Consider the following 13,097-nt stretch of genomic DNA (forward strand, 5'->3'; position numbering starts at 1 on the left):
GCTGCTCCCGCTGCTGCTGCTCATCTGCTCAATGATTTCAACCTCTGCTCTCAGCTCTCTCTTAATGTCATCCAATTGAGGTTCAGGTGAAGGGTTATCTTTCACAGGGGACGTTTTTGGTCCAATTGGTGGTTTCATTGGGGCTCTGAATGGTATAGGTGGTGGTGCTCGAGAAGGGGGCTGCTCCATTCGGGCCTGGATTTTGCTGCTTCCTTCAGCTCTTGTTTTCTTGACTTGAATGCTGCTACTGAGCTTTTCCAACACATATTCCCCAGTGTCATGATTAATGATGAGAACACAGTCTTTCTGATAGGGTCTTTTGTTTCCTTTGAACACAGTCATTGGAGGTGTTGATCCAGGAATATGTGGAAGTGTAATTGTGACTTCATCTCCTTTGCCAACCTGGAGTTCTCCTTCACACGAAGTATCTATAGATGCTGGCTTAAAATCATAGCGGATGGTGTGGAAGGAGGACTTGGGCCTCTTCTCGAAGCTTTCGCCGAGCTTCAGGCCGTGTTCTTCGCGGTCCAGCAGCGGGTTCGCGGTGCCGTTCATGGCCCTCTCCCCGTCGGGGGAAGCGGCTTCCAGTAGCCGCTCGGCCCTACCCTTGCGCCGGCTTCCTCAGCGCCGCCCCCGCCCTGAAGGCCGGCCGGCACTTCCGGCAAAGGCCGGGGGGAACGGTGCAACGGGAACACCGCTCCGCTCCGCTCCGCTCCCCTGCAGGCTGAGGGAGGCGGATGCGACCCTCCGACAGAAGCCGGAATCGCCTCCTGTTCTTCCGCCGCACCGGGGGCAGGGTCTGCTGGACAGTGAGCTTCCGGCGTCGGGGGCGGGATTTTCTACAGTCCCACAGGAAGTGGGGACGGAGGAGTGCTACTGCGAAAGCGTTCCGATTGAGCCTCGCGATAGAGCTCACTTCCGGTCTGCCCTCGCTTGAAATAGAGCGTGCCAGACTAGGGTGGAAATGGGAAGACGCCTTCCCAGCCCGTCCGAAGTCTCGTCCTTGCGCCCCTGGCCCCACCCGACCTACACGGAACTCGATCGCCCCCGGCCTGGAAGCGCTTTCCTCGCCACTAACCAGTGAGGTAAGAAGTGCGGGTTTGGGAGGTCATACCCATTCTACGGATGGGGAAATTAGGAGAAAGCCCGCGACATCCAGAGACAGTGGACCCGCCGCCCTCCAGCCCATACGGCTCCGTGACGTGCTCTATCTCTCCCCAAGGCCTCAGTTTCCCCGTTTGCAAAAACAGATTGAGTCCCGAGATGGGGTGGAAAGAGGAAGAACTGAATTGAAATTCTGCCTCCTCATCTTTAAGAGCAGAAACCCCTTGATTGGAAGTCCTCCACCCCGCCCTCGGGGAGGAGCTTCTGCCCTAGAGGGCAGAGCTGCCCCGCCCTCGGGAGGAGTAAGAGGTGGGGAGCCGACTTGGGGCCTCCTGATGTGACCCCGGCCCCATCATCTCTTCTCTCTTTTCACGCCGGAGGTTTCAGTGGACAAGGGACCCCCAATGCCTCATGTTTTGTTTTAAACCCTTGATTTCTCTCTTAAGATCAATATTCTGTATTGGTTATAAGGACCAGGCAGTGGGGGTTAAGTGACTTGCCCAGGGTCACACTGCTGGGGAAGTGTCTGAGTTCAGGTTTCAACCCAGGACTCCCGTGTCTAGACCTTGGCTCTATCCACCGAGCCACTCAGCTACCCCAATGTTTCCCTTGGTACTTGATCTTGAAAGATGGAGTTGGGGGGGGCCTGAGTTATGGAGTACTGAGGGAAATTTGGGGAGTCACCCTCCCCCATTTGCGATTATTTCCTTTTTCCCACTGGGTGAATGTAAAGAAAATTATATAAACAAATTCCTGGCACATAGTAGGCACCAAAAAAAAATGTTTTTTACCTTTTCTACCATAAAATGTTGGACTTGTCACTGTACTCTCATTTTCATTCTTTTTTTAGCAACTGATGCTGCTTGAGCTTATGAGAATAGACTGCCTGAAAATGAATATAGGGAAATACAGCTAAAAATACTATCCTATAAAGGTCTTCAGGAAGATGGATTCACCTGGAAATGACAAGGGCAAGGACTCTCTAACAAGGTTACACACAGTAACACTCACCAATGGGGTGGATTCATCCAAAGAGGGAGAGACCAGTCCTTTTTGCTCTAAAGAACAGGCAAAGCAAAGCATCGATGGGCCCATTGTGTCTGCCTTTAAACAAGCAAAATTGGAAAAGGAAGCCCAGAAGAACTGGGACCTGTTTTATAAAAGAAATAGTACCAATTTCTTCAAAGACAGACACTGGACCACCAGAGAGTTTGAGGAACTGAGGGCTTGTCGAGAGGTAAACCAACTAGTGTTGCATTTTTTTTTTCTTTTACCTTATGTCCTAGTAACAACTCCAGGACAGAAGGGTAGGAACTAAGCAGTAGGAATTAAGTGACTTGGCCAGGGTCACACAGCTAGCTCATGTCTGAGAGTAAATTTGAACCCAGCACCCCCTGTCTCTTGGCTTGGCTTACTGAGCTGCTTAGCTGCCCCTTAGTGTTGCCTCTTGTAAGAAGAATTAAGGCCTAAATGGGTAGACAGGACTCCTAGGTGAGAAAACCAATGCTGACCGACACCTTCTCTATAGCTTATGGTATTAAACAATTGAGAGATTAAGTTATTCATCCAGGTCATAGGACCCATGTATCAGAAATGGGACTTAGATACCCTACCCAAGTGTTGCCTTCTGAGGCTGGCTTTCTAGCTCTGTGTTCTCTTTAAAGGGAGAGAGAATGTGTGTGAGTGTGTCTGTCTGTCCTTTCCTACAAAGATTCTAAAGTAGAGTACCTACTTGGAGTACCTAAAAGTGCCAGCACTTAGCACATAGTAGGTACTTATTGAAAGCTAGCTGACTATGTTCTTGTAGGTACTGAATAAATACCAGTGGCCCTCAGGCTTTTGAGATTCTTAAAATGCTTAACAGGGAAGGTAGGTGACACAAGGGATGCATTCTGGGCTTGGAATCAGGAAGACCTGAATTCAAATCCAACCTTAGAAACTTCCTAGCTGTTTGACCTTGGGCAAGCCACTTCACCTTGATATTTGCGACTGGAAAAGGAAATTGTAAACTACACCAGTATCTTTGCCAAGAAAACCCCATGGACAGAGGCTTACAGGATTACGAAGAGTCAGGCGGGATTGGAAAGACTGAGCAGCAACACCACCAAAATGCTTACCCGTCTATTTGAGGGCATCTCTTCTGTTCTCCTGAGTGTAGTTTCAGTGCTGTTATAAGCTTCTGGCATCTTATTAAGTTTATTTTGTGCTTGTGACCTGTAAAACTACAGCTAGATGACAAACAAGTTACTTGTAGTGTCTGAGAAAACTAAATCTAACATAAATTAAGACAATGGAAAAGAATATAAAATTATCACATGCAATTCAGCAATAAAACTTTATTTTATTTTGTTTTTTGGATAACCTTTACTTTTTTAGTATCAATTCTATGATAGAAGAATGGTAAGAGCTAGGCAATCAAGGTTAAGTAACTTGCCCAGGGTCACATAGCTAGGAAGTGTTGGAGTTCAGATTTGAACTCAAGACCTTCTGGTCTCTAGGGTTGGCTTTCCATCCACTAAGCCACCTACCTGACTCAAGACCTTGATTTTTTACAAGTGAGAATTATCCATTTAACTTGTTGATATTTCAGATACAATGCACACTCTCTTTTCCTCCCCAGTTTGATGATCAGAAGTTAACTATCCTTGAAGCTGGCTGTGGGGTTGGAAACTGCTTATTTCCCCTTCTAGAAGAAGATCTCAATATCTTTGCTTATGCCTGTGATTTCTCACCCCGAGCCATTGACTATGTTAAGGTTGGTATGATATGTGATTTTTTTACATTGGTGAAAAATGCCCATTTACAAGCAAGTTTGATTTGGCAGTTCATGCTAAATTAATCCTCTGCTCTTTTAATTTATATTACCAATTAGTACTAATTATGTTAAGTTAATATGAAAGGAAATTCTTGGTTCTCTTTGTCTATTCTGAGTTTAAAGAGAATCCTTTATTCTCTTTGCCTAGTTGGAGTTAAAACTTTGGTTAACAATAACTTAAGTACCTCACTAGATTGGGAAGACCTGATTAACTTTCCTTTGTCTACCTTTTGATTGAATCAACACAAGCTTGAATTAGGTGGAGGATCTACAAAAACACTTAGTGAATTCGCACCCTACTTAGTGCAAGGTAAGAAGCCAGTAGTTCTACTCTTTCTAATTCAAAAAGCCAGAAACTTTCGAATTCTTTTAAGAGTTCACACTCAGAAATGTGTGAATACTAGGAGGAGAGTTAACACTTTTAGAGGTGAGAAGTCAATCCCACAGACACTGCCTCTGGGCAGTGCTGGACAATTTGGAAACTGATTAGCCCCTGTGAAAAGGGACAGGGACAGGAAACCACCATAAAAGCCACATTTTTTGTCAGGACATTGTAAAGATATACTTTTGATTTTCCCTGACTTTGAGGCCCCAAATTCATCTCTTCCTTCTCCTCCCCTTTGTCCCATTGGCCCCAGCAGAAGAAGTAGCAGGGCTATCCATCTTCTCTCATCTTCCTCTTTCATCTGAAGCCCTAATACCAGCTCTATACTAACTCCTAGGGAGCTAGAGAGAGGAAGCTCCTTGAAAGATTTTTTTTTCCAGGTTCCTTTTACTTTCAGACTGATTACTGCCCCTTGAGAGCTCTAATGGCTTAGAAACTTTCTCTCTCTCCCCCCTTCTTTCTCTCTGTCTCTTCCCTCCCCCCCATATCAGTAGGATTGCAGGTGAAGCCCCACCCTTCTTATTTGTTTGATCACCCACTCACACCTGCAGTATTTATCTGAGAATGAGCTGGGTCCCCCCTAGCTCTAGAATTCAGTAACTGATTCTAAAACTTCATGGCAGTTTTAAATCTTTTACCAGGACGTCTACCAAATTGTAAAACTGGTTAAGATTAGTGGAAGCCCCTTTCTTTCCTCCTCTGTCCACCCTCTAGTGGAGGTTTTAATAAACAGTAAAATGACTTGAAAGATAGAAGAATTAGAGAATCCTGGACAGTTTTCCAGGGGATAGTCTGCCCTTACGTAGCCAAGCCCTGACAATAGGGAATCATTTTTTACTATCTCTTTGGTGCTGTATCAGTCAATTACCAGGCATTTACTAAGTACTTACTTTGTGCCAAGTTCTCTGCCAAATGCTAAGATTACAGAGAAAAAGTCCACATTTCCTGCCCCTAAAAAGCTTACCTTCTTCTATAGCCTTATGAGATACATCTTTTTGAAGATCTATTGGCCTCAAAGTAAAATGCAACATAGAGCAATTAAATCCTGTTATTTATAGCAGTGCTTGAGGGTAGTGACTTCTATTATAAATAAAATGCTTAGGGCAGGAATGAGAACCTGTGATTTCTAGCAGTATTTGAAAGCTACCACTTTGTGAGAGATTGGCACCTTATCTGTTTAATCAGCTACTAATCTTTTCTCTATGCTCTGCAGCATGGACTGTCCTGAATAACTTTGCCCTGACATTTATTTCCCAATAATATTAGTTATCTGTGTTTTAACCAAACCATTATGACATCACAAAATGGTGCTGTAGCATTATGAAATGATTGGCATCATCTATAAGATAATGAAATGGCTCATGCCATCTGTCCAGTCACCTGATTTATACCCGAGTTATTACCAAAGTCACTATTTCCCCTGGAAGAGTTTCACTTGCTGCCATGTTTTCATGAAATTAAGGAATGCTCTTTGGTGAGGTGCACCCATGGTTGGCAAAGGCCTCCCTTTTCAGCCTGGGAAACAAGGACAGTCTCATTTCTGACTTGGTTCCCTCAGTGGCTAGCACAATGCCTCCCATCTAGTGACACAACACATATTTGTTGAGTTTGATTTATTTGTATGCCGGCATGACTTAATCATAAAACAGTTTGTTGTGTTTACCTCCTTTCTCTGCTGAATAGCAAAACTCTCTGTATGATACATCAAAGTGTAAGGCATTCTGTTGCGATCTGACCCAAGATGATCTCCTGGAACACGTCCCAGCAGCCTCCATTGATGTTGTCACCTTGATATTTGTGCTTTCCGCTGTTCACCCTGACAAGATGCACCTGGTCTTGCAAAATGTTTACAAGGTAGATGAGAGCCTGAATTGGGGGTGCCTTTGAAATCACTCCCTGGAGAGCCCTCAGAGACTGTGTTTTCCTCTGGTCCTCTGTAAGGTGTGTGCTAAAAGACAGGAACTGTCTTTGACTTTGCTTAGGAGATGATGTGGATCAAATCAATTTTTGTAAATAGAATAATTGTTGTAAATTGATCCAGATGTGATATACTTCATGGTGCTAAAAGATAAACTTTGAAGAAGAGTGCAAATATTCCCCAAATGGACATAGGGTAATGGATTTCAGATCTTAAAAGGAAAGTTGCATGCCTTTTGGTCCATAGAGGATGAAGCTGGTCAGCTTCAGGCCAACCACAGATGAATTAGATTCTCTGTTGACATTTGGGAGAACCCAGCTTTTGAAAGAGAGAAGAAATCTTTCTTTTCAGAAATAGCTCTAAAGGTCTGGAGATATGGGGGGTTCTGAGTTCAAATTTGGCCCTGGACACTTTCTAGCTGTGTGACCCTGGCCAAGTTATTTAACCCATAACTACCTAGCATTTACCTCTCTTCTACCTTGGAATTGATACTTAGTATTGGTTCTGAAACAAAAGATAAGGGTTTAAAAAAGGGAGGAGTGGGGAGAGAAATAGCTCTAAAAAGGAAACTGTAAAAAAAAAGAATTCTTTATTCCTTTTTTAATTTAACAGGGGTCCTGGAGGTCCTCTTACCATAGAGATGTGTAGGGATTAACCAGCCCACAGTGACAGGAAGGAGAAACCATAGAGACAGGAGAAGGGGATAAAAGGGGGATCATCAAGAGCTGGTTGAAGGGTCAGTTGCTGACAGTTAGGGCTGGCAGTTGCGGGAGAACTTAGCTGCTGGGCATGAATTGTTTGCTGGTGGTGAGTTGGGTTGGTGGTTGCTGTTTAGTTGCTGGAATATAAAGGCAGGCCTGAGCTTAAAGATAAGGGTTTAAAAAAGGGGGGTGGAGGTGGGGAGAAATAGCTGTAAAAAGGAAACTATGTTACAGGCCAAGCCTTGAAATTAGATTTTTTTCAGCATTGTGATTTATCATTTCTTTTAGATGTCCACAGGTAAGGAAATGACCACTAACTAAAAGGCTTAGACAGCAATCTTTTTTTCCTTTGTTCGATTACTGTGCCACACATACTTCAGCTGAGCTCAGCCTAGAACTTTCACAAGCTTGACTTGGTGGTATCTGAGCTAGGGAGCATTCAGTGGACATTCAGTTTTTACTGAGCTTTTACTTCCTATGTGGGAATAATCTGCAACATATGTTTGTGTTCTCTAGGTATTAAAACCAGGGAAATGTGTCTTGTTTCGCGACTATGGGCTGAATGATCACGCAATGCTTCGGTTTAAAGCTGGCAACAGATTGGGAGAAAACTTTTATGTCCGGCAAGATGGAACCAGGGCCTATTTCTTTACTGATGGTGAGAGGAATGAAAGGGCTTTGGGTCAATGTTAAGTCATTCAATGAATTATAACATTCTGATGTTATTGTTGGAGTTTATGGGTAAGTGGTTTTAAATAATGGCATTCAAATAGAACATTAACTTGTCAGTATAGACCACTGGTTAACCAGTGAAATGTTTGTGTTTCAAAACAAAATGTGAGGCAGAATGTCTACATGCCTAACTGAGCTCTGAGCTCTGGAGGCAAGAGAAAGCTATAAGAAATAACTTTGGAATGAAACTCCACAGATCTTATGGCTCATTGGTTGAGAGCCCAAAATGTAGCCCAACCCCTCACAAGGGCACCCTTCAGCACATTACCGCTTTGCCTGGTTGTAGGAACAGAAGCCAGGCACAATGCAAGAAATAACAGGACATATTTCCTTACCCCCTTTGTTGTGTACAGCACTATTCTAGTTATATGAGGAAATGTGGAAACTTATGATTAGGTCCCTTCCCTCAAAGACTTGATGGTATTAGTGGAGGCAAAACCAAGATATAGAGATGTAAAGACCTGTATCAATATCTGTTCCATACATAGATAGCTATATGTCATGTGCACACATGTGCATGTCTTATGTGTGTGTGTCTAAAATCTACTGGAGAAGATAGGGTTTTGGGGATCACTCATACATGTAGAGGGGTTTGCCTGGTCAAAAAGGAGAGTCACCCTCATGTGAGATGGAGTGGAAGAGGAAGAAGTCATGGGAGGCATTTTAGTGGTGTCAGGAGGAGGAGAGAGGGAAAGCAAATGGCTCCCCTACTGTTTTAGTGAAGGTCTTGGCTGAGAGGGTTGGGGTGAACGGGGAGCCATGGGAATTTTGAAGAAGTGTGAGAAGGCTTAGAGGGGCTACTGTGGAGAGTGGGAGACCAAGTCAGTTAGGGAGGTATAAAAGGATTACCTTGAGGCAGTGAGAGCCCAGGTGATGCCACAGACACTTGTATGGACCCAGGTGTGATTGTGTGATTTTCAGTAGCATACAAGGAGTGAGGGTGGCAGATGGTGGCCATGAGCTGAGGCCAAGGCTTGTCAGGGCAAGATTGGCAGCAGCAGAGAAGAGTGGGGGTCTGGAGAGAAGAGAACAATGCAGAGTTGAACTAGTTCACTAGGGCGGAAGGGAGGTGTCAAGATCAGCAAAGCATTATCAAGCAGTTTTTCTGCATCAGACACTAAGAACATAAAGGCACCAAAGGCATGAGAGAATCCTGGCCTTCAGGGAGCTGGGAGCTATATGGAAGACAATGAGTGATTAGGTGAGTACTTAGAGCCCAGGTGAGGGGCACCCAGCTTCTAACACCTCACTTCTGACAACCAACAGGAGTCTGAAAACTTCGAGATTCACCTAAGAAAGGACTTGAATTAGCAGACTCCTTTCTAAACTGCATTTAACTCTGCTCCATACATGTCTTTGTATAGGAAGGTGGTAATTAATATTTAGGGGATAAAAGAGAATCCCAAATTTCAAGCATTAGAGACTGGAGAAATGGTGGCGCCGTTTATATAACAAGGGCAGCTACCTTCAGGGAAGAGAGTGAGCTTGATTTTTGGAGGTGAAACTAAGACATCTGATGGAAATGTCTAGAAGAGACCTTTGAGATAAAGGTCTAGAAAGAGGGCAAGATTGGATTTGGAAGAAGTTTCTGTAGATGCCATGAAAATGAATGTCCTTTCTGAATAAGATAATGGAGAAAAAAGAAGAGTGGAGGGGCTGAGGACTAAATATTGAGCTAAGGAATGGTGAGAGGTCCATTAATAAAGGAAGTTGGGGGACAAGCTAGGTGGCTCAGTGGATGAAGAGCCAGGCCTAGATACGGGGTCGTCCTGAGTTCACATGTGGCCTCAGACACTTTCCAGCTGTATGAACCTGGGTAAATTACTTAATCTCCATTGTCTCACCCTTGCCCATCTGCTGCCTTGGAACCAATACACAGTATTGATTCTAAGATAGAAGGTAAGGGTTTAAATTTTTTAAGAAAATAAAGGAAGGTGAAAGAGAATCAGGATAGCCTCAGAAGGTATCAGGGAGGGAATAGCAGTACAAATGCAACCAATGTCAGGAAGAGTAAGAATGAAGAAAAGGGCTCAGGGTTTAGTGGTAAGCAGGTTAGTGGTGAACTTTAAAAGAACAGTTTCTGCCGAATGGTTGGGGGACCCAAGCGAGATTTAAAGGAGTTAAGGAGGAAGTTGTCAAGAAGAAATACAAACAGAGGTGACTTCTTAAAAAGCTTGGCAGTTAAAAAAGGAAGGAGATGGGGCAGTAATAATCAGGTTTGTGACATTTAATTAGTAGGAGCTGGAGGGGCAATAGGCTCAGGAAGGATTTTTTGATGATGAAGGAAGTCTGCCTGCCCTTGTAGGGATAGGAAAAGATGCCATGAAAACTCAGATCTGAAATTGAAATAAGTAGGAAAGTGTGTACTGGCTTCCACTTTATTGCTTTTTTTTTTTTTCCCTAAAGGAAGGAGCCCAGTTAATCAACTTTTAAGTGCCAGGACACTCCAAGGGGCCTTTTTCCTCAGGCCACTGGATTCGGTCTGGTGGCAGACTGTACTTTGGACTTGGTCTCCATCTTCATGGGGCATGAGGTTATTATGATGCACACAGCCATTAGGATTTTGACTTGGGTTCCCCCCTTCCCCTCCCTGAGTAGTAGAATAAACAAGATGCTCAGAGTAGAGTAGTCAATGGTATGTAGCCCTTTCATGAGCACAAATGTACTTTTGGAAATTCATATCTTTTCTTTTCATTCAACCTAAGGACAGTATATATTGTTCAGCTTGGTATGTAGCAGGGGCTTAATAAGCACTTGCCCATTGATTCTTTAGGAATCCGTTCTGCAGCCAGCCCACTTCCTTTTTCGATCATTCTTTAGGAATCTTGAGTGGACTGTGCTGGGCACAGAGTAGAGATTCCTTAGATATTTGTTGAATTGAATTAAACTGGCTGCCTACCTTGGACACATGGAAGGTGGCTTCAAGTTGGAGCCATCCCACTGTAGACTAGAAATGTGTGGTCTGGGAGGCAGGAATGAGCATATGAGGTCATTGAAATCCTTCAGAGTCAGGAAACTTTTATCTAATTTCTGACTCTGCTACCTATAACCTGTGTGGCCTTGGAAAAGTCAGTTAATTATCCCTCAAATGAAGTTGAGCTGTGGACTCTCTATGGTCCTTTTCAGCTTATGAGCCTCTGAAAGCTATTTCCTGTGAATTAAAGTTTCCCATTTGTTGGCATAAAAACAACAAACTTATAGGAAAGGGAATTGTGTTATTTCCCTTTTCCAGTAAAGTAAACACTACCATAAAGTATCTAAAATATTTATAATATTCCCTTGTTTAAAACAGAAACATACACACACACACACACAAAAAAGAATAACTGACTCCTATTGAGAAGCCCATCTAAAGGGAGGTGTAAGAAGGTGTCTGTATTAGGGCCATCTTCTTACTAGACAAGTGAGGGGCAACCTTTTGAGTTTGGTGTGTCAAAATTTGCCCAAAAAACCGAGCATAACTTGGGTGGTGTGTCACTTTGAGAAAAAAACCATAATTTTGTTGATATTATAGTTTAAATAACAAAAATGTATAATTGTAATATATAACTATCTAATAAATCAAAATAGGTAAATTTAAAAAAAAAAAAAAAAAACAGAAACACATCTTAGCTTTCCACTCTGCCTTGGCCTGATAAGATGGAGGAAAAGCTATCTAGGCAGTGAGGATTAATACTGTGTACCTTTTTCTCTTCTAGTGTTCCTGGCTCAGCTCTTCCAGGCAGCAGGTTTTGAAGAAGTGGTCAATGAATATGTGCTTCGAGAAACTGTGAATAAGAAGGAGGGTCTGTGTGTACCAAGAGTTTTTCTTCAGAGCAAATTTCGGAAGCCTCCAAGGACACCTTGAGTCTCACCACTGTGATCACATGCCTTAACCTTCACAGAATAATGCCATATGGCACAAAGGGGCACTTTTAGGCTCCATCTTCGCTCTGATATACATGCATTTTGTCACAATTTAGGAATTTAATTCTTCAGGGGATCCACTATCTTACAAATGAGGATCTTTCCTCTAATGGTTCGGAGCACAGACCATCCTCACCTTCTTGTCATGTCCTCCCTACATCCTTCATGGGTGGTCCCTGCCCCATAGTAGAGGCCGCCTTCTGGTCAGCAGTTCTTACCCTGCATCTGTGACTTTTTCTCAGTAATAGTTCAGTAAGTGTCTCAGCACAACTGGTCTCCTTCATAACCTTATGCATCTTCCTTTATGTATTTAAAATCATGATTCTGAGAATAGGCATCTAGATTTTGTCAGACTCCCAAAGGGGCCTGAGACACAGACAGAGACTTGAGGTGTTTGGGCGTGCCATTGCTGCCCGGCAAGGGCTCCTCAGCCCTCCCAATCTGTTCTGCAGCCAGCCCACTTCCTTTTTCAGTCATTCTAGAGGATACCTCTGTGCCTAATACATGGTAGCCTGAGACTTTGGAAGGTGAAGTCAAACATAAGAGACTTTGTATCAACCCTCCATCTTCTCTCAGAAATGAACCCCACTCAAGGAGGGGGCATGTGGAAGCCATCATGGAAGAAGCCATGCGATGCCAGTCCACTGGCATGTTGGGTCTTGAACCTCTGGAGATACAGTACCACAAAGGATGTGTGCCAACAAGAGATAGCCAGGGCTGGCCTGAGAGTCATGGAGTACAGAAGAAATGGGACTTTGTCCCACTTCCCAAGTCCAAAGAGGGTTTAGGCCACATGCCCCAATTTTGTTTCAGAAAATATGGTCAGAAGACTACATGTAGTGTGGGAATGAAGTAAGACTTGGTGCCCAACCTCCAAGAACTCTCACACAGACAGGATTTGGGGATCCTTGTCAGGTGATGCAGGCCTTAGTTGCCGAGCAGTTTCTACTCATCCTAGAACTTTATTCTCAAGGTGGACCATTATAAGAGACAAATGGAAGGTGGGGGGATCCCATTCCGTCTTAATTATACCCCAAATGTGGACCTCCCCAACAGACGAAGACATCATCTAGCTCTAGAGCTCAACAGGACCTCCAAGGAAGGATATCTACAAAGAGTGAGCATGGCATCAGCATCTCAGTATGAGTAGCAAGTGTTCTGTTCTTCACAGCCAACTTCAGGCACCCAAATCCTGTGTCACTGCACCTGGGGTATCCTGGAAATGCTTGTTTCTGGGGATTATTTTAAAACAACCAGCCAAGAGAAAGGTGGGGATGTTTACATCTTTTTTGAAAATAAAGGGAGATTTTTAATAAATATATTTAAGAATCTTTTTCTTGGAATTGTTATGGGAAAGGGAGGAAGGTGATGGAACACATTTAGGGGAAAAAACAAAGTGCATGTTTCACTTTGTGGAATTGTTTCTATTTCCTAAATCCTGTCATTGTCATTTGTTCTTTTGCTGGTTAGTACGGAAGTATTCTCTTTATTTCTCTCCACATCTTTGGGCTAAGAACAGATGTATCTGCCTCCAGC

The 13,097-nt window shown here is 43.6% G+C and overlaps 2 protein-coding genes across 2 annotated transcripts in view; one reads left to right on the plus strand and one right to left on the minus strand.

Annotated features, from left to right (window-relative positions):
- Window positions 1-655, minus strand: part of EAF1 (ELL associated factor 1) — a 15,277-nt gene extending 14,622 nt beyond the window's left edge. Inside the window, exon 1 of the mRNA XM_044677325.1 lies at window positions 145-655. Within this exon, the coding sequence (XP_044533260.1) occupies window positions 145-555 (411 nt within the window). The 5' untranslated portion in view covers window positions 556-655. The remainder of the gene's footprint in view (window positions 1-144) is intronic.
- A 1,395-nt stretch (window positions 656-2,050) lies between these two features.
- METTL6 (methyltransferase 6, methylcytidine) lies at window positions 2,051-12,882 on the plus strand. The gene is made up of 5 exons (XM_044677290.1): window positions 2,051-2,341; window positions 3,725-3,859; window positions 5,988-6,158; window positions 7,440-7,581; window positions 11,354-12,882. Exons 1-5 carry the CDS (start codon window positions 2,051-2,053, stop codon window positions 11,500-11,502), a joined length of 888 nt encoding a protein of 295 aa, XP_044533225.1. The 3' UTR covers window positions 11,503-12,882.
- Window positions 12,883-13,097: the final 215 nt, after the last annotated feature.

The sequence above is a fragment of the Gracilinanus agilis genome, chromosome 5, assembly GCF_016433145.1.
Source record: "Gracilinanus agilis isolate LMUSP501 chromosome 5, AgileGrace, whole genome shotgun sequence".
Lineage (NCBI taxonomy): Eukaryota > Metazoa > Chordata > Mammalia > Didelphimorphia > Didelphidae > Gracilinanus > Gracilinanus agilis.